Source organism: Myotis daubentonii, chromosome 1 (assembly GCF_963259705.1).
Source record: "Myotis daubentonii chromosome 1, mMyoDau2.1, whole genome shotgun sequence".
NCBI lineage: Eukaryota > Metazoa > Chordata > Mammalia > Chiroptera > Vespertilionidae > Myotis > Myotis daubentonii.
The window spans coordinates 3541228-3563581 of NC_081840.1; the positions used below are offsets into that span (position 1 = coordinate 3541228).

The 22354-nt window shown below is 41.3% G+C and overlaps 1 protein-coding gene across 2 annotated transcripts in view; it reads left to right on the top strand.

The window, feature by feature from the left end:
• Window positions 1–22354, top strand: part of VRK1 (VRK serine/threonine kinase 1) — a 60734-nt gene that overhangs the window by 35482 nt on the left and 2898 nt on the right. For both annotated transcript variants that reach the window (XM_059686109.1, XM_059686115.1), the window contains exons 4-12: window positions 1481–1550; window positions 2725–2812; window positions 7102–7210; window positions 7326–7418; window positions 9763–9895; window positions 10603–10723; window positions 11255–11313; window positions 13785–13963; window positions 19855–19945. In XM_059686109.1, the coding sequence (XP_059542092.1) occupies window positions 1481–1550; window positions 2725–2812; window positions 7102–7210; window positions 7326–7418; window positions 9763–9895; window positions 10603–10723; window positions 11255–11313; window positions 13785–13963; window positions 19855–19945 (943 nt within the window). The remainder of the gene's footprint in view (window positions 1–1480; window positions 1551–2724; window positions 2813–7101; window positions 7211–7325; window positions 7419–9762; window positions 9896–10602; window positions 10724–11254; window positions 11314–13784; window positions 13964–19854; window positions 19946–22354) is intronic.

The following is a 22354-nucleotide window of genomic DNA, read 5'->3' on the forward strand; positions in this document are numbered from 1 at the left end:
GTGACACCTGAGGTACTGAGACTGAAAATTAGTGATTTGGCATTCCCCCCATGGTATATGGTTAGATTCAGCTTCTGAGAGGTGATCATATTCTCCCAAGGCTGGGCTGAGAAAGTATTTGCTGGTCCTGATCCAAGTGTCCTGTGTGTCGCCTATTTGCTGCTGAATGCTCAGTCTTAGCTAGGTCCTGCCTGACTCTGCAGGTTGGCTTAGTTTTTCTGTAAGTACTTTAACTTGGATTCCTGTTTTTCTGAATTACAAGAAATCTGAGATATTAGAACTACGTGTCTAGAGTGGTTTTATTTATTATTTTTTTAAACCCTCACCTGAGGATATTTTTCCCCCATTGACTTCTAGAGAAAGTGGAAGGGAGGGAGGAGTGGGAGAGAAACAGAGAGAAACTGACTGGTTATCTCCAGCACATGCCCCTACTGGGGCTGGGGAACCTGCAACCAAGGTACATGCATGCCCTTGACCGGGAATTGAACTCGAGACCCTTCAGTCTGAGGGCCAACACTCTAACCACTAAGCCAAACCAGCTAGTGCCAAATTTTTTTTTTAATCCTCGAGGATATGTTTTTATTGATTTTAGAGAGGGGGTGGAGAGAGAGAGAGAGAGAGAGAGAGAGAGAGAGAGAGAGAGAGAGAGAGAGAGAGAGAAGAAAGAAAGAAAGAAAGAAAGAAAGAAAGAAAGAAAGAAAGAAAGAAAGAAAGAGAGAGAGAAACATTGACCAGTTGCCTCCTGAATGCTCCACCACCAGGGATCAAACCACAACTGACCAGGAATTGAACTCCGAACCTTCTGGTGCACGGGAGGACGCTCCAACCACCTGAGCCACGCGGCCAGAGCTCCTCTTGACTTTAAATTGTCACGTGGGAAGTAAATTGTAGGGCCCTTTAGTTTGCTACAGGGGAATCAGGGTCCGAAAGGAGAGGCTGCAGTTAAATGGCCAGTACTTGCTCTCTGCAGTTCCAGAATATTCTTCATGGGAAGGCCAGCTTCTGTCAGTCCCGATAAACTATGTATAATTGTCAGGAGAAACACAAAAGGAATGGGATTTTTGCCACTAATTAGTTAAGTCAGTTGTTGACATTTTATTGAATTTCAGAAATATCTTGTAGCCGCTGGGTGAAACAATTAACATGGTTGCTCATCTTTTCTTAAAAGAAAGCTAAATAAAGATAAAAATAAATTTAAATATTTTTCTTAAACTTTTGCAAAGACTGAGTCATATGTCTAATATTGTATAATTTATCACTTGAAGAGTTGGAACTGGAGAAAAATAAAATATAGACTATTCTGAGAATATCTGAAACATTTCTAAAGAGCTTGATTTAATCTTAAATATAGTTATAAACTTAAGTATCAAAACTACATTGTTTGATAAGAAAAGTTGATTTGTTAGTCTTTTTTGAAAGTTTGCTGAAAATAACAGTAATTTTGACAACTGCTCGTACTAACTGATGCCTGTGTTTCAAGGAGCCCAGTGACAATGGACCTCTTTTTACTGAACTAAAGTTCTACCAGCGAGCTGCCAAACCAGAGCAAAGTAAGAAACACAGCGCCTGCGTTTGCACCTTAACGTCACCACCGCTTGTTTCTTTTTGCTTAAGCTAAGACTAGGGCATTGCATCTCATATTATGATTCTTTGTTACTTTATAAGTATGTTCTATTTACATGAGGTTTGTATGAAAGAATTCTGACCTCTCAATGAGCCTATTATAAGATTTTACCTGTATTGATATACAGACTAAAAGTAGTAATGATGTATAATTTAGAAAATGTTAAACATGGAAAAAACTCCTAATCCATGAGTATGGCCCAAGGATCTCTGAATCTTTCTGGGTATATTTTTTGAATTCTGGGGAACATAACCAGGGGTGGGGTTGGGGTGTCATAATTGATCAAACAGAGCAGACTATCAAGGTAAAGAGCAGGGCCTCTTCTAGCTACTCTAGAGTCTAGAGTCTAGACCAGGGGTGGGCAAACTTTTTGACTCGAGGGCCACAATGGGTTCTTAAACTGGACCGGAGCGCCGGAACAAAAGCATGGATGGAGTGTTTGTGTGAACTAATATAAATTCAAAGTAAACATCATTACATAAAAGGGTACGGTCTTTTTTTTTTTTTTTTTTAGTTTTATTCATTTCAAACGGGCCGGAGTTTGCCGACGGCTGGTCTAGACCCTTTCCTCTCTTCCCTACTCTGTCCTCCCTCCTTTCTCTTCTCCTCCCCTCCCCTCTGATTCCACCCCCTCCGCTCCCACCTAAAACCCCAGGCAGCCTCCTGGGTGGAATAGGCCTGGCAATCTCAAGGAAGCCTCTCATCTCTCCCCAGAGCTTTATTTCCTGGTTGAGGGCTTTGAGGATGAGGTAGTAAGCCTGTAGATTGGGGTAAAAGAGAAGCCTTGCTGTGGAAGGAAGTAAACACTTGTGTACTTAGGGATATGACTGCAACCACAGTTCTGTGGTTTGATTTTTTTAAAAATGTTTTCTGCAAATTTTTCATTGTAAAGACAGTGTTTAGGGCAGAATAACAAGATATTGTGGGTTAATAAAAATGTTTCGAATTACTTTTTACGCATGGGTCATAAAATACTGTTTCCTTTCATGAATAAATAAAAGTGAAATTTTATTATGCATCTAAGTACATTTTTCTCCTGATTTAAAAGATTATTTATGTCTAACAGAATTGAAATCACAAGCATCTGTTTTAATTTTCAGTTCGGAAATGGATTCATACCCATAAACTGAAGTACCTGGGTGTTCCTAAGTATTGGGGGTCTGGTCTACATGATAAAAATGGAAAAAGGTAAAAATACACGTTTTGTTTTTCTCTTCTATTTTTTGAGCATTCACTGTGTAGTTGGTTTAGCCAAGAATTGTACTTTGAGCACTTACAGTACCTGCTCGGCCTCTCTCTGGGCTGTGGAGTGTGCGCGACAGAGGCCTGCCCTCTGCTTCCCATAGCAGCAGGTTGCCATGCCCTGTTAGAGGGCGCCCTGCTCGTCCAGGGCGCGTGTACAGTGTGGGAACAGCTGCCTGGAACCCAGATGACAAGTAGGAACAGATCCAAATGTGCCTGGCATCTTTTTGTCTTTAAAAATAAACAAGCAAACAAAAACTTCATGTCCTTTATGTAAAGTGGATTCCTTTTAATTTAGTATTTCATGTTAGATCTGTAAGCTGCCCACAGAGGCTTGCTTTTTATGAGGTTTCAGTCTGGCTGGTGAGAAAAACGAAATGAAACATGTATGAAACAGTGGGAACAGTTAAGTGCTAAATTCTGTGATTCTGACTCTTATGGGTCTTAGGAGTTCAGAGAATGTAGAGAATATTGTTGGCATAGTAGCGTTGGAGAAAATCTCCAATAGTTTGATGCATAAACAATACTTTTTAAATATTTGAATGGCACTTCATGGAAGAAGGCTAGAAGCTGAGATCTGAAGAATGGATTTAGTTTGGAAGGGGTTTGAATGTCTTTATCTACAAATAAAGGAAACTGACTCAGCTCTCTTACGTAATTACCAAGGGCACAGGTTCCTTTTTGTTCCTTTTTCTTGCCCTTTTGTCCTTCTCATCCTTGCTTTGCTCGCTGTCATATGGTCTCAGGTGGCGGCCACATTTCTAGGCTTTGTATATAGACAGTAGCCACAGCAGAAACTGGTATTGCTTCCGTGAGCTTCAGTTTCCTGGTCAGGAAAACCCTTGGGGGTCTGGTGGCAGTCTTCCTGTCCTGTTTTCTTTTCTTTTTTTTAAAGGGGAGAATGATGATTTTTATTTTTATTTTAATATGTTTTATTAATTTTTTACAGAGAGGGATAGAGAGAAACATCGATGAAAGAGAAACATCAATCAACTGCCTCCTGCACACTCCCTACTGGGGATATGCCCACAACCAAGGTACATGCCCTTGACTGGAATCGAACCTGGGACCCTTGAGTCCACAGGCTGACGCTCTATCCACTGAGCCAAACCGGTTAGGGCCTGTCCTGTTTTCTTGGTCAGAGTTTCATCAGGTCCTTCTGAAACCAGTTTCGGGCATGCAAGGGGGCCACTGATTGGCGTGGGGAGGCACTTGGCTGTGTGGGAGGGGATGGAATGCCGAGCCAGACCTGGGCTCGGGTAGAAAAGGTCGAGTGGAGGTCAGTGTTGGGTGGGAGCCAGAGGTCTCCTTGAAGGTTCTCATTCTGGAACCATGCACCTCTTAGGATTTCCCCAAAATATGATAGATTATATTTTGTTATGTATGGTTTTGCTGGAACAAGAGTCTATATTTTTATGGAATTTTCTGGAGAAATAGTATAGATCAAGGATTGATTAAGTAAGTTAGGATGGGATAATAGGACTTTATGGAGTTACTGTGAAGATGAAATTGAAACGTAATTCGTAAGGGGGTTGTTCTGGCACAGAGTATGGGCTCAGTAAATGTTAGTTGTGCCCTAGCTGGTTTGGCTCAGTGGATAGAGCGTCGGCCTGCGGACTGAAGGGTCCCAGGTTTGATTGCAGTCAAGGGCACATGCCCGAGTTGCGGGATCGATCCCCAGTAGGGGGCGTGCAGGAAGCAGCCGATCAATGGTTCTCTCCCATCATTGGTGTTTCTCTTTCTCCCTTCCTCTCTCTGAAGTCAATAAAAATATATTAAAAAAATGTTAGTTGCAATCATCATATCATTTCCCTCCCTTCCTCCCTCCCTTGTGCCCTCCTTTTCTCTTTTCTTCTCTCCCGTTCTTCTTTTGGTTTGGGAATGGTGCTTTTTCTTAAAGTTGCCCACACTATCATAGCACATTTTGCCTATACAGTTTTATCACTTATTGTGTGATAAAGCAGAGAGCCAGTTAAACAGGGCTTGTTGTGTGGCTCCTGTGAAGTGATCATGCCTGGGGAGGTGGTGGGGGTCTCCGGTTGGCCCTAAGGTAGCTGACAGGAGCTGCAGGAGAGAACTCCTGGCATGGACTGGAGGGTGCTGTGGAGCACAGGAACTCTGGAACCAGACATGCAGGTTTAGTCCTTAGAGCACCATTTACTAGTAGTTCTCTTGCCTCCCAGCCTCTTCCTTCTATCACATAAAGTGGCTGCAAGTGTCTCCTAAAATGGAGCATTAATCACCTCTAAGGTATTGATTTGCTTTTTAGGTTGAATCTCTTAAAAACAATCATTTTGGTTCTTATAAAAGTACAGATACAAAAATACTTTTTTGTGTGCCAGAAATTTTTACTTTTCCCTGTAACTGATTTAAATTAATATGTATATAGTGCTTAGAACAGTATCAGGATTGTATAAAAAGGTTATCTGTTATCATTATTAAATTATTTATACTGATTTATATTTTCCCATTATTTGCATTGTTTATCCAAGTTTCCAGGAATTAAGCAATTGTGGTTCAGCCCTCTTTCAAACTGTCAGTAGAGGCTGTGTTATTGTTACCCAAATATTATCCTATATAATAAAAAGTTAATATGCAAAATGACTGAATGGCAGAACAACCGGTTGCTATGACACGCACTGACCACCAGGGGGAAGACGCTCAATGCAAGAGCTGCCCCCTGGTGGTCAGTGCGTTTCCACAGGGGGAGTGCTGCTCAGCCAGAAGCTGGGCTCATGGCTGGCAAGCACAGCAGCGGTGGTGGGAGCCTCTCCCGTCTCCGTGGCAGTGCTAAGGATGTCTGACTTCTGGCTTAGGCCCAAGGGCTCCCGGTCTGCAATAGGGCTCAGGCCAGGCTGAGGGACCCCTGTCCCCTGAGTGCATGAATTTCGTGCACTGGGCCTCTAGTTTTATAATAATTGTATACATATCACTTATTTGTAACATGTACATGTGTCCTTGGTCACCCCTCAGTCTTTGAAAACCTGCTGTACAAAGGGAATTAGGCAGTCAAATTTATTGTTCTCTTTTTATTATCTCAGAGTTTAAGGCACTGGAAACTCTTACATTTGCCACTGGCGAATTGTATGACTTTGGGCAAATAACTTTACTTCCATAGACATTAATTACTTATTAAAGATGTTCACAAAAGATGATTTCTAATTCTCTTCTAGTATAAAAATGGGTAGAATTCTAAATTTATTATTTGACTTGTTTTTTTTTTTGTTGTTGTTAATCCTCACCTGAGATATTTTCCCATTGAGTTTTAGAAAGAGTGGAAGGGAGGGGGAGAAACAGAGAGAAACATTGATGTGAGAGAGACACTTCTATTGGTTGCCTCCTGCTTGCATGCTGACTGGGGCAGGGGATTGAATCTGCAACCTAGGTACATGCCCTTGACAGGGAATCAAACCTGTGGCCCCTCTTTCCCAAGGCTGACACTTTAAACCACTGAGCAACACTGGCCAGGACAAAACCAAAAATCTTCACATTGTTTCAGAATATTTTTTTCTTCTCCAAGTCTTGTCTGTTGAGTATTTAATATATAGTTCTTTTGAATGATTTAAACAATTTTATTAAATTTATCTAAAAAATTTTTTAAAAAATGTTTTTATTGACTTCAGAGAGAGGAAGGGAGAAGGAGAGAGATAGAAACAACAATTGGCTGCCTTCTGTGCATCCCCCACTGGGGATTGAGCTCACAACCTGGGCATGTGCCCTGACCGGGAATGGAACGAGCTGCCTCTTGGTGCCTGGGTCAACACTCAGCCATTGAGCCACACCGGCCGGGCTGAATTTAGCTGTTGTTACAGCATCTCTTGACTGTCTTGATTTAAACAGAATGGTACTAATATTGCTAAAATGTGCCTTACAAATTGAGAAAAGCTGTCACAGGAAGGAAACTAATATCCAGAAACATATATTAACTTAAACTGTCAGAAAAAAACAGTGATATTCTCCCTCAGATTGTTTTGTCCTTACTGTGAATGAATCTGTTGGATTCTCTGTGGGCGTTATCTTACATGGCATATGGTCTCCTCTTACTAGATGAGACCAAGAGGAGGCTCTTGAGAATTATAGTCAGAAAAAACTGTTTCAAATGTTTATCTTTCTTTCCTTTTCTTTCTTCTTTCTTCCTAAACATTGCCTTGAAAAATCACTCTGACAGGAGAACTCACTACAGTCAGTTTTCCAGAGGTCTGTTTTGTCCATTGACTTTTCTTGTTTGTCTCCAGTTACAGATTTATGATCATGGATCGCTTTGGGAGTGACCTTCAGAAAATATATGAAGCAAATTCCAAAAGGTTTTCTCGGAAAACTGTCTTGCAGCTAAGCTTAAGAATTGTATGTGAGCTACATGTTCCTTGTTTTTAACCCAGTGAAGCTGTTGTGTTGAAGCTTGGTCCTCTGCTGGTTGGTATTGGGTACTGCATTAACTTACTCTGTGTGATGCTTTCAGCTGGATATTCTGGAATATATTCACGAGCATGAGTATGTGCACGGAGATATCAAGGCCTCAAATCTTCTTCTGAGCTGCAAGGATCCTGACCAGGTAGTTTTATAACTTTAACTTCTACAATTTGAAACCTGTTGTTTGAAAACAAATATGGCTGCTTTGAACTTTCAAACCCATGCAGAAGTTTTACTTTTTGAAGTAGATATGGTAATAATAATATTTTTTCTTGACACTTCTCTCTAGTTAACATTTTACATTGTTGATGCTATTTGTTGGCACTTTATCAAGTTGGCTATTTTGCCCTAAATAATACTCAGAAGAAGTGCTTGTGATACAAAATGAATTTCAAATAGCTATTTGGGGGTGGAAGCTTAAAATTATATAGTGCACCAATGAATTATGTTTGCCTGTCTGCTTTGTCATGTTTTTATTTCCTTTGTTCAAGAAATCCATCAAATGTAAGTGTTCTGTTGAGAAATTTGGTCTTTAACATGTTGATTATTCAAATCAGTTGGTTTACAGAAATAACGTAGCTGTCTAAATTTGTATGCCCTTAGTGTTTGAAGTTTAAATTTGCATTTTTTTTTTTTTTAGTTTATTACATTTCCTTTGTAATTTTTACTTTTTAAGGAAAGGAGAAAAGCTAATGTTACTTTACCTTTATTTGAGTTAGTTTAGTTGGAGTCAATGGATCTATACAATTTTCTTATAACTGTTTCTATGATTTTGGTAAGTAAGGTTTAGTTGACATTTCACTGTTGGACTACTGTACTTATTCCATTCTGTATGTTCTCTACTAACTTGATCTTGTATGAGAAAAGATTATTTAAACATTTTAAATGTGTTTATGGCAGTAGTCCGTACTTCATTTTTCTTTCCCTCAAACCTGTCTTTAACTTCTTGCTTATTTTTTCCTTTTAACTTAGGCTCCTCTTTCTTTTTCTATCACTCATATATTTGCTTCCCCTCCCATCTCCTTTATGGTGGCCATAGAGATCTATATGCATATGTGGAAGAAAGCTGCTATACTAAAGCGTGCTCATGCAGAAAGCTTAAAGGCAGTCACAGAATTGTGAGCCATCTTGTTTTAGATTAGAAACAAACAAAACAAACCTAAGACCCAAACGGTAAGGATTCTGTTAATTGAAGTAGACTGGACTTATGCAATATCATAAGTAATAGTACAGCCTATTTCAGTTTGCAGTTGGCTAAAACCTGCTGCCTTTTGTTTCTAGGGAAGTATTTTTGCAGCTCTCTTATTCTTTGGGCATATGCTTTGGATGGGATTATTTTTCTAGTATTAGATGTATGTGCTAGATCCATCCCCATATTTTTACTTCACTTCCCTCTTGTGACCAGCTGCATACATTTGTGAGACAGTTCCCAGAACTAGGAATGTAATAGAGGCTCTGGCATAGAGAAAGCCCAGGTTATTAGATTTGTATGCTAATCAGACCCACATGTATATGTCCACAGATGTGTGTGTATGTAACATTAAAATGTAGCTTTAATTTTGAAGACTTGACTTTAATATATAATATTTAAATGTAGATAAGAACCTCATCTAAAAGTTTTTTAAATCATAATCTGAAACACTTTTATGAAGTGAATTGATATTTGATTATTTTAGAAGTGAAGAAGCAGAGGAATGAAGGTTAGCAGGATTATACTAGAGCAGCCGTGGGCAAACTACGGCCCGCGGGCGGATCCAGCCCGTTTGAAATGAATAAAACTAAAAAAAATAAAAGACCGTACCCTTTTATGTAATGATGTTTACTTTGAATTTATATTAGTTCACACAAACACTCCATCCATGCTTTTGTTCCGGCCCTCCGGTCCAGTTTAAGAACCCATTGTGGCCCTCGAGTCAAAAAGTTTGCTCACCCCTGTACTAGAGTGTGGCAGTTGTATCTCAGCAAGTACGATGGTTTGCTTTGTGCTTAGTTTTATTGTTATTTTTTTCAGACTGTAAGGAGAAGTATGGGGTTTATAATCCTTGTTCAGTAGAAGATTAAGGAGAAGTATAACATACTTATCCAGAAAGTAATCAAAGTCAGGTGATACTGTCTATACCAGGGGTGGGCAAACTTTTTGACTCGAGGGCCACAATGGGTTCTTAAACTGGACCGGAGGGCCGGAACAAAAGCATGGATGGAGTGTTTGTGTGAACTAATATAAATTCAAAGTAAACATCATTACATAAAAGGGTATGGTCTTTTTTTTTTTTTTTTTTTTTTTTTTAGTTTTATTCATTTCAAACGGGCAGGATGCGGCCCGTGGGCCGTAGTTCGCCCACGGCTGCTTTAAGTAAAGAGCCTTTCAGAAGTAAGCCTTTGCTGTTGTTTGCATACAGGACCTACCTTGTCTGGGTGCTATGCTGTGGTTTTGTAGGAGGGTATGTGCAGACTCCTAGCTTAAATTTGCGCTTACAAATTTATAGGTGTACCTGGTAGATTATGGCCTTGCTTATCGCTACTGCCCAGACGGAAGTCATAAAGAATATAAGGAAGACCCCAAAAGATGTCATGATGGCACTATTGAGTTCACCAGCATCGACGCACACAATGGCGTGGGTATGTCACAGCTAACATTTCACCTGGATTTCATACGGTTCTTAGCTCTGCATACGTAACTAAGGAGAGAAGATTGAAGAGGCGAAGTGGGACGGGAGGGAGGGGAGGCGGATGCCTGCAGCAGCCTCTGCTCTCTCTGAGCCCGAGCGCCAGTGTCTCAGCAGCGAAGTGGCTCAGTCACTGCAGCGAGTGTTTCTTTTCGGTTGCTTTTAACTTAATCAGAATGTTGGTTGTTTTTCCCCTTAAAAATCTAAGTTTTCATGCAGCTACAGCTTTATAACAGGTAAACTTGTATTTCGTCACCTGTTAATAAGTTGGTCTCTTTCTTCAGCTGTTGTTTCTTTTTTCTGTGCCCACTTCTGTGGGGGAGCTAAAACCCCCAGTTCTCTGGGCCTCTTAATAGCTTGTAGCATTTTTAATATCTTAAATATTAAATGTGGCATTATTTTATATTTTATTTCCTAGATTAATAGTCTCGGTTTGGAACTCTGGAGTTTGCCAATTTGGCTTTTAAAATAAATTATTAGCCGGGGGGTAAATTATTTCTTTGTATTATCCAATATTCAATACTTTCTTTAAATGCAGGCAGAATTTATGAAAAACAAGACTGTAGAGTTGACTGCTTTACCTTATTGCTTTATATATAATTGAAATTGCACCTTAAAAATGATTTCAGTGTGCTTCATCTACTTCTTTTGTGTTCACAGCCCCATCAAGACGTGGCGACCTGGAAATACTCGGTTACTGCATGGTCCAGTGGCTCAGCGGCCACCTGCCCTGGGAGGATAATTTGAAAGATCCTAACTATGTTAGAGATTCCAAAATTAGGTAAAGGAGACTCAAAAATTATTTTGGGAAGCTCATGATAAGGCAAATGTTTCCCAGTTAGAATTTCTTTACTGGAACTGTAGCTTTAACTGATATTAAAATAGAAATAACAAAGTACTTGTTAAATAGTAAGGTTTCTTGTGTGTGTGTTTTTTTATACGTTTTTATTGATTTCAGAGAAGAAGGGGGAGAGAGAGAGAGAGATAGAAACATCAGTGATGAGAAAGAATCATTGATCGACTGCCTCCTGCATGCCTCCTACTGGGGATCGAGCCCCCAACCCCGGGCATGTGCCCTTGACCAGAATCAAACCTGGGAGCCTTCAGTCCACAGACCAATCCTCTATCTACTATGCCAGACTGGCTAGGGTGGTTTCTTGGTCTTGTGTTCAATTTATTTTAGAATAATGTCTATAAGGATATTTAGGATATAGCACAGTGCTGCTTAGTGTGCTATTTACTGTTATTAAATATTAATAACTTTCTATGGCATCAAGCTTCAAACAGTGACTCATTCTTTAATTTTTAACAGATACAGAGAAAATATTGCAGGTTTGATGGACAAATGTTTTCCTGAGAAAAATAAGCCAGGTAGGAAAAGACTTCTTATATATTCACATGGGTTTTGTTTTCTGAGAGAAAGTCATGATGTCCATTGGATATTCCTTAATGTGAGAGTTCAGGTGAAATTGTAATGGGGCCTGTTCCCATCAAAAAAGAAGTGGCTACAGGGATACTTGAGCTTCATTCAGTTACTTACTGCTTTCAGGAGGGGAACCAAATTTCATTCATTCATGCAGCTGTTTCTTTATTGAGGCTTCATTGTGTGCCAGGGGCCCTTCTAGGCACCAGAGATACACCGGTGAACAAGACATACAAGTCCCTGTCCTCATGAAGCTCACGCTCGGGTTGGAAGAGACACACAGTGAAGAAACGAGTGCATTGCAGTATCTTATGTGGTTGGTGCAATGGAAAAGAAGAAAGCCCAGAGTAGAACTAGGGAGTAAAGTAGGGAGGAGGGCTGGGGTTTGAAATGGGTGGGCAGGGATGGCCTCACTGACCAGGTGCCATTAGCATTGTAGGAAGGAGCTAGGGAGTAAGCTCTGGAAGCCGGGAAAAGCCTCTTCTTGGGCCATACTGCCTCAGTTATTGTAGCTTTATCTTAAGTCTTGGTATCTGGAAGGTTAAGTTGTCCAGCACTGTTCTTTAAACTTGCCCTTGCTATTTTGCTATTCTTGGTCTTTAACATATCTATGTAAATTTAAGAATCACCTTGTCATGTTCACACACACCCCTCCATCCCCAGTCTGCTGGAACTCTGAGTGCAGTTGCATTGACTGTGGACTGACTGTGGACTGATTAGTATTGTTACAGCATTGAGGGTGCCAGTCTACCAGTATGGTATATCCTCCATTCGATTTCATCTCTGTTTCTCTCATCTGTGTTTTATACTTTACTCTGCAAAAAATCTTGCCCATTTTTCATTGTGTTTCATGCTTTTGATGCAATGTTATGGGACATATATTTTAAAATATTTTCCAATTGCTTGCTGCTAGTATACAGAAATAGAATAGATTTTTATATACTTACCTTGCTTTTGTGACCTTGTTATGTTTACTATTCTAGTATTTTTTAAATAGATTCCTTAGGATATTATATACACTATCATGTTTGTGAATAAATTGTTCTCTAGCTGGCATTCAACTCTGTGCCTTTTATTTCTTGCCTTACTGTATTGGCTAAAAGCACACACGACTATTGTGCTGAACACATTGCTGAAAGAGGACATCCCGGACTCCTCTCCGACGGAATTTTCAGTAGTTGACCAAGCTCAGTGATGATGCTTCAGGTTTATAGATCCCCTCGATCATATAGAAGTTGAAAAGAGGGTTTTGGTTTCTCTCTTTTAAACTGATTTATGCCAAGTATCTAGAACAGGGGTGGACTTGAGGGCCTAATGGGTTCTTAAACTGGACCGGAGGGCTGGAACAAAAGCATGGATGGAGTGTTTGTGTGAACTAATATAAATTCAAAGTAAACATCATTACATAAAAGGGTACGGTCTTTTTTTTTTTTTTAGTTTTATTCATTTCAAACGGGCCGGATCCAGCCCGCGGGCCGTAGTTTGCCCACGGCTGATCTAGAATCTTACCTGATCCGTAATGGATGCTTAGTATGTATTTGAGTGAGTGAATGTGTTCCGTGTGCATGTAGCACTGGCAGGAGCCCTTGATTGGTTGGGTGTGGGTGTGGGAAGAAGAGTGCCGGCTTGAGGAGCCGGAAGATGGAGGTCTCAGTCACTCAGACTGGGAAACTACAGGGGGCAGGCGTAGGGGCAGGTCAGGGCTTTAGGTTTAGATTTGTTGGGATTTGAGATGACAGTTACACATCCAAGAGCTACTGTGTGAGGCAGTGTGTGCACCAGTCTGCAGGTCAGGGCAAGGGCGAGGCTGGGGCTACGTAGGCGTGAGTCAGTCACCTAGAGGTGGATTCTTGGTGCTGAGAGGTGGTGATCTGGACTAGTAAGGTTTCTCTTTATGGCTGTGGTTCTGCCTCTGTACAGTTAACCTGTCACTCAGAAGGTGATTTTTCTCTTTCATGGGAAAACCAGGCCTTGCCTCTTTCTTCAGCTTGTTTTTGGTTTGTTTTATTTCTCATTTACATGAAGAACCCAAATTTTAAAAGTTGGCTATGATATTCATTGTACTTAAGCACATTTTACTTCATAATCTATATTCTAGGTTCCTATGTGTTTTTGATAGCTTTAAAACTATGGCAGTTATTTTTGTGAATGTTTAAATTTTAAGTATATATTTTTCCTTATTGTCTCACAATTTCAAAAATATTTTTTACATCATACCTCAAAATATATTTTTTATTCTGACATTTTCTGAGTTCAGAAGCACAATTTTCAATGAAGAAGTAATTGAAAAAAGATCGTTTAACAAAATATCCATTTTAATTCTAATTTTACTATAATACAAGTTATTTTTTTCGAAGTAAGGGATAAATATATTGTATTTGGATTTTAAAATTATAGAATAATTGTGTTATTTTTTTAGATGAAATTGCTAAATACCTGGAAACAGTGAAATTGCTGGACTATGATGAGAAACCCCTTTATCAGAATTTACAAGACATTCTTTTGCAAGGACTAAAGTCTATAGGAAGCAAGGATGATGGCAAACTGGAACTTGGGGCTTTGGAGAACGGAGCTCCGAAAGCAAGAACGACAACCAAGGTGAATTCTGTGAATTTCCTTTGGACTTCCTGAGATTATGATTGCAACAAATAGTGATTTCAGTAGAGTAACTCAGTGAGTAGTTCAGGAAAGAAAATAATAACAGATTGCTGGCAATTAAATATTTATCTTCATTATCTAAGGGTAGGCTAAGCTCTTTATGATAAAGAAAAATATGTAGAGGGTTGAAAAAAATGAACATTTGTTTATTTACTAGTGGCCCAGTGCACAGATTTGTGCACATTGAAAGGAAATTAATTTGAAAAAGTATTTTAATATTGCAGCAAGCTAACTGATGGCCGATTCTGTGAGGAATCAGGCTCCCTCCTCCCTCCTCTCTGGGTCCAGGATGCAGGTGAACCAGATTCGGGGCCAATAGGCCCCAGCAGCAAGCTAACCCATGGCCAGCAACCTAACCTACCAGTCGGAGCATCTGCCCCCTGGTGGTCAGTGCGCGTCATAGCTACTGGTCGAACGGTCACTTAGGCTTTTATATATATAGATAGACTAGAGGCCTGGTGCATGAATTCGTGCACAGGTTGGGTCCCTCAGCCTGGCTGGCGATTGGGACCATCTCGCCCAGTCCCTATCGGGGCCAGTTGGGGCCGGCCGGCTGCGGGGAGGGACTGTGGGAGCTTGGCCAGCCGCGGTAGGTTGGCTGTGGGAGCACAATGACCACCAGGGGGCAGCTCCTGCATCTGCGCCTTGGTGGTTAGTGCGTGTCATAGCAACCAGTTCACTGGTCAGTTGGTCGTAACAGTTGCTTAGGCTTTTATATATATAGATTATGTACAGTAGCAATTGATTAAGTTTTTTCAAGAGATTCTAGCTTGGGATAGTGGTACCTGGCAGAGGGATTTTGGTAGGGGCACTCAGCTCACAGTTTGTATTGTTTATTCCCCCTCAAGTCAGCCCCTAGGGTTGATCTTGTCTTCGTTGGCGTGGTCAAAGAATTTATTATTTGAAAGTTGGTATTTGAAAAGTTACAATTTGAAAGTTTATTGTTTATTAATTTGTTTATCATTTGAATATGATTTTGCTCTTTACCAAAATGCCATTGTATAAAGCAGTGTATATGCATATAAGGGGCTTACTTTTTAAGAGAGAAATGTTAAATAGTGAACTTTATGGGGAAGTATTATGTGGCCATGTAAATAACTCCTGATATTACTTTAATATTTAGATTTTACAGGTATGCATTAACTTTTTGGTTTATTGATTATTTCTAGTAATTGTTGACATTGATTTCCTTTGTAATTTGAAATCATTTAATAAAATGTATCATCTGCTTTTATATGGAAAAGGAAAACTACTTTCAGAAGAAATATATTTTTTACATTAGTGACCAGTCTTACTGTCGTTAATTCTGAAAGCTCCAGCAGCTTCCTTTGGGAATTGGTATTCCAAACTATGAGGAAAAGGGTTAAAACAAATTATCTCTTTAAAACAAGAAACAGCAAATTAAAAGATTTTTATAATTCTCCCTAGATTGAAATTTTGAAATTGGATCATGAATTTGACTTTTTGGCAAATAGTAGGTCTCTAATTTCATCACGGAATCGAAAATTATACATTTCATCTACATAGGCATTTTCCCCCTGCAAGTTTTGTGTTAATTGCATCAGCTCAGTTTTGTGGTCAACAAGTGTGCTAACAGCTACATTCGGCTTTGAAATGAAGGGACGGACTGGAAGCCTGATGGAATTTTCAGTGAGGCAATAACTTACAGTTTGCATACATGGGTAAACACACAGCGTGCATCCTCGTGTGCCGGACAGATTTCTTTACATTATATTTATAGCTCGCTTCTAGAGTGTTTTTCCTAAAATTTAGCTGATTGAGAACTAAAGATCTCTGCTGCAGTGAGAACTTGTTCAGTGCCATCCCCCTTCTTTGCAAATCGCTGTTTGGACCTGTGTGCTGGAGAAATTTGGTTTCTGCAGGTTGGCTGACTTTACAGCTGAGTAGGTCAGTCTGCTGCAGAGCTAACATCTGCGCCTGATCCCCTGTGTCCTTGGGTAGTTCAGAAGGCTGGACAAGTCCTGTCGGATCATGCCCTACACGCCTGAAGCTTCACGTAGGGGGAATACATGAATACCAAGTTGAACTGTTAGGTTTCCTTTATTAGTTTACTGCTTCATTTTATATTTTATTTTATTCTTGTCTTCATGGCTGACACAGGGCTATTCTTGGTATTAAAAAGAAGTTACTAAAAGCTAGGATTGTGTAAGATCATGAAGCTGCCTGGTAGCCATGTAACTGTATAGGTGAGTTATTCAACGTGTTGGCCCTTTGTCTTTTTGTTTATAAAAGTGAAAAAATTGGACCAGACCAGTTTTTTTTTAAAACTTTTTCTTTTTATTTTTTAAGCCCTAGAACAGTTTTCCCAAGTAAGTTGTAAATGCCACATGTCTAAAACTGGCAAAAGCAGCACTGTACTGGCTGAGAAGTGGGGGCTCTCTAGAAGGAAAAGCTTCTCTTTTGAGAAATTAGAATTCCCTTGCTTCCTTAGCAAGGGGTATGCAATCAGGATGGCGTTCTCTGCTCTGGTTACCAGGAAGCTCACAGCTAAATAGGATTCTCTGATTACGGAAACTATAGTGTTAATCTTTATAATTAGCGGATTTTCTCACTACTCTTTTTGTCATAATTTTTAGGTTTTTTTCAGATTATTATTCAGATAATCCATGTCTAACTGTAGTTTTGCTTTGGAACTTATTCATTTCTTGAAAATCCATTTTTAGATTTCTAAGGGCCTTAGAGGTCATGTGACTTACGCAGTGAAGCTTTAGAACTGAAGTGTCTTGACTCTTTTCATTACACACTGCTTCCTGCAACTCAGCTGATTTTGTCTGACAGCATTTACGTTTATAGAAATCTTTGCTCATGCCTTATTTTTTATTTTTAGTCTTTCCAGTCTTATTGAGATATAATTGGCATTCAGCACTGTATAAGTTTAAGGGGTACAGCATAATGCTTTGACTTAAATATATTGTGAAATGACTACCGCAGTAAGTTTAGGGAAAAAATGAGAAAAAATGTATATGTTCTTTTTACTTCTCAGACTCAAATCTCTTTTGGAAAGGGGCAGGTGTAATAAGTTCAGTACATGTTTCTCTGTGTTCCTAGCAGATCTCCGTTATGGTAACACCTATAAGAATTGATCAACAATGGCAGGAAGCAAGGTTCCTATCCAGTTTTTATCTGACACCGTGCACACTGGGAGACACTGCATAGCATTGGCTTTCTTCCCCATGCTGCACTTTACATCCTGTGGCTGTTTTTGTAACTGGCAGTTCGTACTTAGATACTATTAAACTTGAAGATTTTTTTGTTTTTGTTTTTGGGGAAAAAAAAAAAAAAGATCATAGTCTGTAGACCATTGGTTCTTGGTTCTTCCTATCCAGATGGCATGCATTGTCAGGAAAGTTGGGCAGGAGACACCAGCTGAAGGCGGGTGAATGGAAGTCAGGGCCTAACCTGGTGCCCCTGCTGAAATCACAGGTGTTTCTCTTGTCGGTTGAATACTGTCTGATTTTCATTCCTGCGTCATTTACCTGCCCAGAGATGAAGGAAGCTCCTTTTTATTAAATAAGCTTGAAACAAGATGAATGCATTGGGCTCTTGGGTAGAATGTATTGGATGGCTCCCTGTATGATGAGCATGTAGAAATCTGCCCTCCTACACCTGCAGAAAGCATTTTCTCCTGTGTGGAAAGCAATATAGTACTGAAATATTCCTCCTTAATTTTGGCCCGGACGAACAAAAGTGTCTGTGTTTATTCCTGCCTAATGCATCACGAATCTGCTGACAGGCTAACCTTGGAGCCTCGGCCGGCGTTAATCAGGCCTGCGCGCCGGAGGGAGGAGGCACCTAATGCACTCCATCAGGGCCGTTTGCATATGGAAGCCCTCACAGGGGAGCTGCCCGTGCCAGCTGAGGGTTACCTGCCCACTGCAGTTATTGTATGTAATTATCGAACCAATCTGTTCAGCCCAGCAGGGCTGGGATGGCAATCACGGAGCGGCACTTTGGAAAGGGAGGATGGGAGGCACTGCCCCTTCTCTCATCCGTTGTAGGAAGTCGCAGCCTCTCGGGCAGCTCTCTTTGAGAAGGGGTCCCTCCTTCCTCAAAGCTGCTCAGCAGATGCTGCTTCTGACGTTTCCTAAGCTCAGTGCAGTCCTCAGGTTTGTATTTGTGGAGCCTTTTCTTTAGGAGCCTGGTGTCCCTGAGTCCTCATCTTTCACAGCTGCCTTAAGCATCGTTGGAAACAGTGGGATTAATTGTTACACAGAGATAATAGCAGTTCTGACCGTTTGGAGGGTTAAGATAATGTGGTCTGAGCGGAGCTGGGCCTCCCTGCGCAGCTCTCTTCGGAACAGAGCCATGGTTGCCATTAGGAGGAAGAACAATGTACTGTCAGCAGGTATTACACTCTTATAGCCACACGCACAATGGCCCGAAGCAAGGAAGGTTCTCAGATGAGGTTCAACTTAATGTTAATTGTTAGGAAATATAAATGAGGACATTCTGATGCGATGTGAATCTGTGAAACTTGCGAAGTATCAGATGATTCCCTACATGACACACACTTATTTTAGGCAACCTAGAGAAGCTTTGACTTTTAATTTGCATTTTAACACATTTAAATTTGAGACTACATGGGATAAAGTTACATGCAAAATGCAAAGTTTTAAATTATCTCTAAGGTCCTTCTATAGTTATAGTTACATGTAGAGATGTTAGGTGATTTAAAAACTTTACACAGGAATGAACTAGGTAGGAAATAGTATAGTATTGGAAAATAATAATAAGGAATTAAATGAACAGTTGGGGAGAATGGATGGTGACAGAATATAAGCATTAACTCTCCTAAGTCACACTCAACTGGAAAAATAAGTAGAAAATAGGAAAGGCCTGAGAGAATGGTGGGAAAACCAACCGTTTCTGAGATTTTAGCAGACCTGTGTACTTTTAAGAGCCTTCCTTACAGCAAGGTTTTTGGCCCTGTTAAACTTTTAATAAATAAAACATTCCAGAAGGAAATATACCCCCACAGATACACACTGTAAAATTGGAGAATAAGTATCATTGGCCTCAGAGAGGGGTGATGCCAAGTTTATAAAACACTGCGCTTTAAGAGAGTTTTTGTATCACCAGTCCTGAGGGTTAAAACGCAGCTTTCCATAATGAACTATGTGAGGCATAAAAAGTTAGAGGCGGGTAACAGCAAACAGACCCACCTTTCAGGCACACTGAGTAGTTGAAGGCTCTCTAATCCCATTGTCTTTGCCCCCCTTCCCTTAGGCCCCCACTACCTTGAAGTTGTGTATTGTAGCCCCCATCCATATTTCTCTTTCCTTGGTTCAGTTACCTGCAGTCAGCCATGGCCTGAAAATATTAAATGGGAAAATTCAGAAATTCTTAAGCTTTAACTTGCCCTCTGCTCTGAGTAGCATGAACTATTGCCATCCTGCCCAAAGCGTGAGCCATCCATCGGCCAGCCTTTCCACCACACGTTAGCCACCCCGTGGCCGTCTGGGTTGTCAGACCAGCTGTCGCAGTATCACAGTGCTCACTCAGGTCACAGTTATTTTACTAATGGCCCCAAAACGCAAGAGCGGTGGTGCCAGCAATTCGGATGTGCCAAGGAGAAGCCGTCAGGTGCTCCCTTTAAGTGGAAAGGTGTGTATTTGTGGGGAAACGTAGCGCACTGTATATAGGATTTGGAACATAAGCCCTCAGAGAAGGGGGGCTACTGTGATGCGTTTTGTGTATTTTGACAGCACACCTACATAGGTTCATGTGTATACTAATATACAGTGAGTGTGAGTATTTACTTCTGTGACCATCAGACCACAGCTTTCTCTCTTTACGTTTTCACATCTCAGAAGCGGAAGAAGGAGGCTGAGAAGAGCACAGAAGCAGGTGTGGAAGACATGGAGTGCTCGGACGCGCACACGGAGGAAGCCATGCAGACGCGTAAGTGGACGGTCTCGCTGCGACCTCTCTCCACGCGTAAATGAGGTTTCCTTTCCTTCCGCGAATAGGACTCCGCTGTTCAGGTCGTCACATTTCGACTTCATAATACAATATCGTAGGGGAAGGCCTTCCATCTGTGCAGTGTGGATCACAGGGGCTTTGTACACGCAGAGTGTTATTACTGTTGACAGTGACCATGAAGTTGGCGCCGGGAGCTTCTCTCGTTTTTCAGATATGGAGCCCAAGACCCCAGCGTTCAGGTGGCAGAGTTGTTGCGCCCTGGCCGGATGGCTCTGTTGGTTGGAGCGTCGTCCCGTACACCTAAATGTTGCGGGTCCAATTCCCAGTCATGGCACATACCTAGGTTGTGGGTTTGATCCTCGGTGGGGGCACAAACGGGAGGCAAACACCCGATGTTTCTCTCTTTCCCTTCCTCTCTCTAAAAAATCAAACATCTCCTCAGGTGAGGGAGGATTAAACAAAAGTGACTGCGTCGTTGAGAAGGGGGTGGCCTTAGAGACCAGCACTCCTGATTCCCACGCGTGGGATGGAGAGGAGCGCGTGTCCAGCACCAGGGGTCAGTCCTTAGTTCCTGTACTTCCCTCAGCTGCCCTGCTCTGCTTGCCTGGTCATTCCCACAAAGTGCCAGCCTTTCTCTCTCTGCACTTAGGGTGCAAGGGTTAAAGCCTTGCATCGTCATTTTCCAAAAAGCAGGGTGTAAAGTCACCGGGTGCCTCACAGGCTGTGCTGCCGGCGGAGCGGGTCCAGAGCTAACCTGAGCGAGGCCACAGGCTGGGCGGTGGGCTTCCTCTGGGGCAGGCAGGCCCCGGGTGACCAGGGAAGGGAAACATGTCCCAGGTTCCTTTGACTCCACGCTGGCTACGCACCCTTGCTCTCCTGGCCCTTGGGCTGGTATTGCGTTGCCCTTGGTTTCCAATGGGAAGGCTTATTTTAGGTCACGTCTCACTGAGGCGTGAGGCTCTGTTGGGCCAGGTCCGGGGCGTGCTGCACCTCCCCTCTGCCCTGGCCCAGGGCGTGCTGCGGAGGCAGCCATTTGCCTTGCCAGGAGGGCCATCTCTGCCCCTTCCATCCACCTCTTCTTCACCGCGTGTTCTGGGTAGAGCATCCTGCGGTCCACCTGCATTTACTCGAGAACACGGGGGTGTCTGGAGAGTGAGTGTCCCTTCGCTCTGGGTCCCCGGGTCTGAATAGCCGTCTCCCCTCTGCTGCCGCCTCCGCTCTCCACGGTTCCCTCCTTCCGCCGTGTTCGTGTTGTTAGGAAGTGAGGAGCCCTGAGGAGCAGTACAGCCAGGCCTGTCTCAGCCAGAGGCGAGCAGCAGCCGGCAGTGAGTGGGAGTAAAATTAAACAGCGTTTATAAAGATAGAGCAAGAGTCTTACTTTAAAACCCCCCTAGGTTCTAAACCTGGCGGTTTTCATTTAGGAGACGTCCTGCGGTGTCAGTAAGGTCGACACCCATTTAGAAATGTCCGGGCCTCGGGCCTCTCCCCTGCCTGGCGTCATCGTTACCTGGGCTCTGCTGGCTGGGCACCAGAGGGGTTTGTTTCGAAACCTAAATGATTTTAAATTGGGGTGTAATTATAAATGAGTTTTTTATACCTAAAATTTTAATCAGAGGTCCTTATACTGATACTTTTTACTGTGAGAAAATATATTAGTTTTTTTGTTTTATTTAATAATGACAAAAGAAGAGAGTAAATCCCATTGCTAATTTAAGGAGAGCAATCCAGCTATCTTTTTGGTATAAAAAAGCAGATGAAGAATAATCAGATTCTGTCTTATTCACATAAACTTGGAATTGCTTTACTTAAATGCTGTCTACTTTCCCATTGTAATTCATTTTCTCCCTAAAGTAAAAGGCTTGTTAAGGTATTTTACAATCTAAATATTCAAAAATGAGAGAAATATCACCTGTGATGGTGAAATATTACTGCTTCTAGCCAAAAAAAACCCCCCAAAAACCAACCCCCCCCCCCCGCCCCACACGCACACACACAAACTAAGGGCACAGGAAAATGTATATATATTTGTATTCATCAGTTTAAAGAAACTTGAAGAAGGCACATTATTACATTTGATTTAAAGAAAAAAGTAATCCAATTCACTGAATACTGTTTTAGAGCTTTAAGATTTTGTGTCATAAATGTGTTTGAAGAATGGTTACCTCCAACAGCAGCTTTAGAAATGTCAGTTTCTTCATTAACAATTTTATTTTCAAACACAATTTATGGTTTACAATATGGTGAGAGATTTTTCTCACTGTGTGATCTTTCAGAATGCTGTGCCTAGCAAAATGGGAGCAGCTTTCCTTTAATATCTATTTAGACCATTTTAAAACGTGTATAATTTTCTTGATACACCTAAACTCATTTAGACTAGTTGGGGGTCTA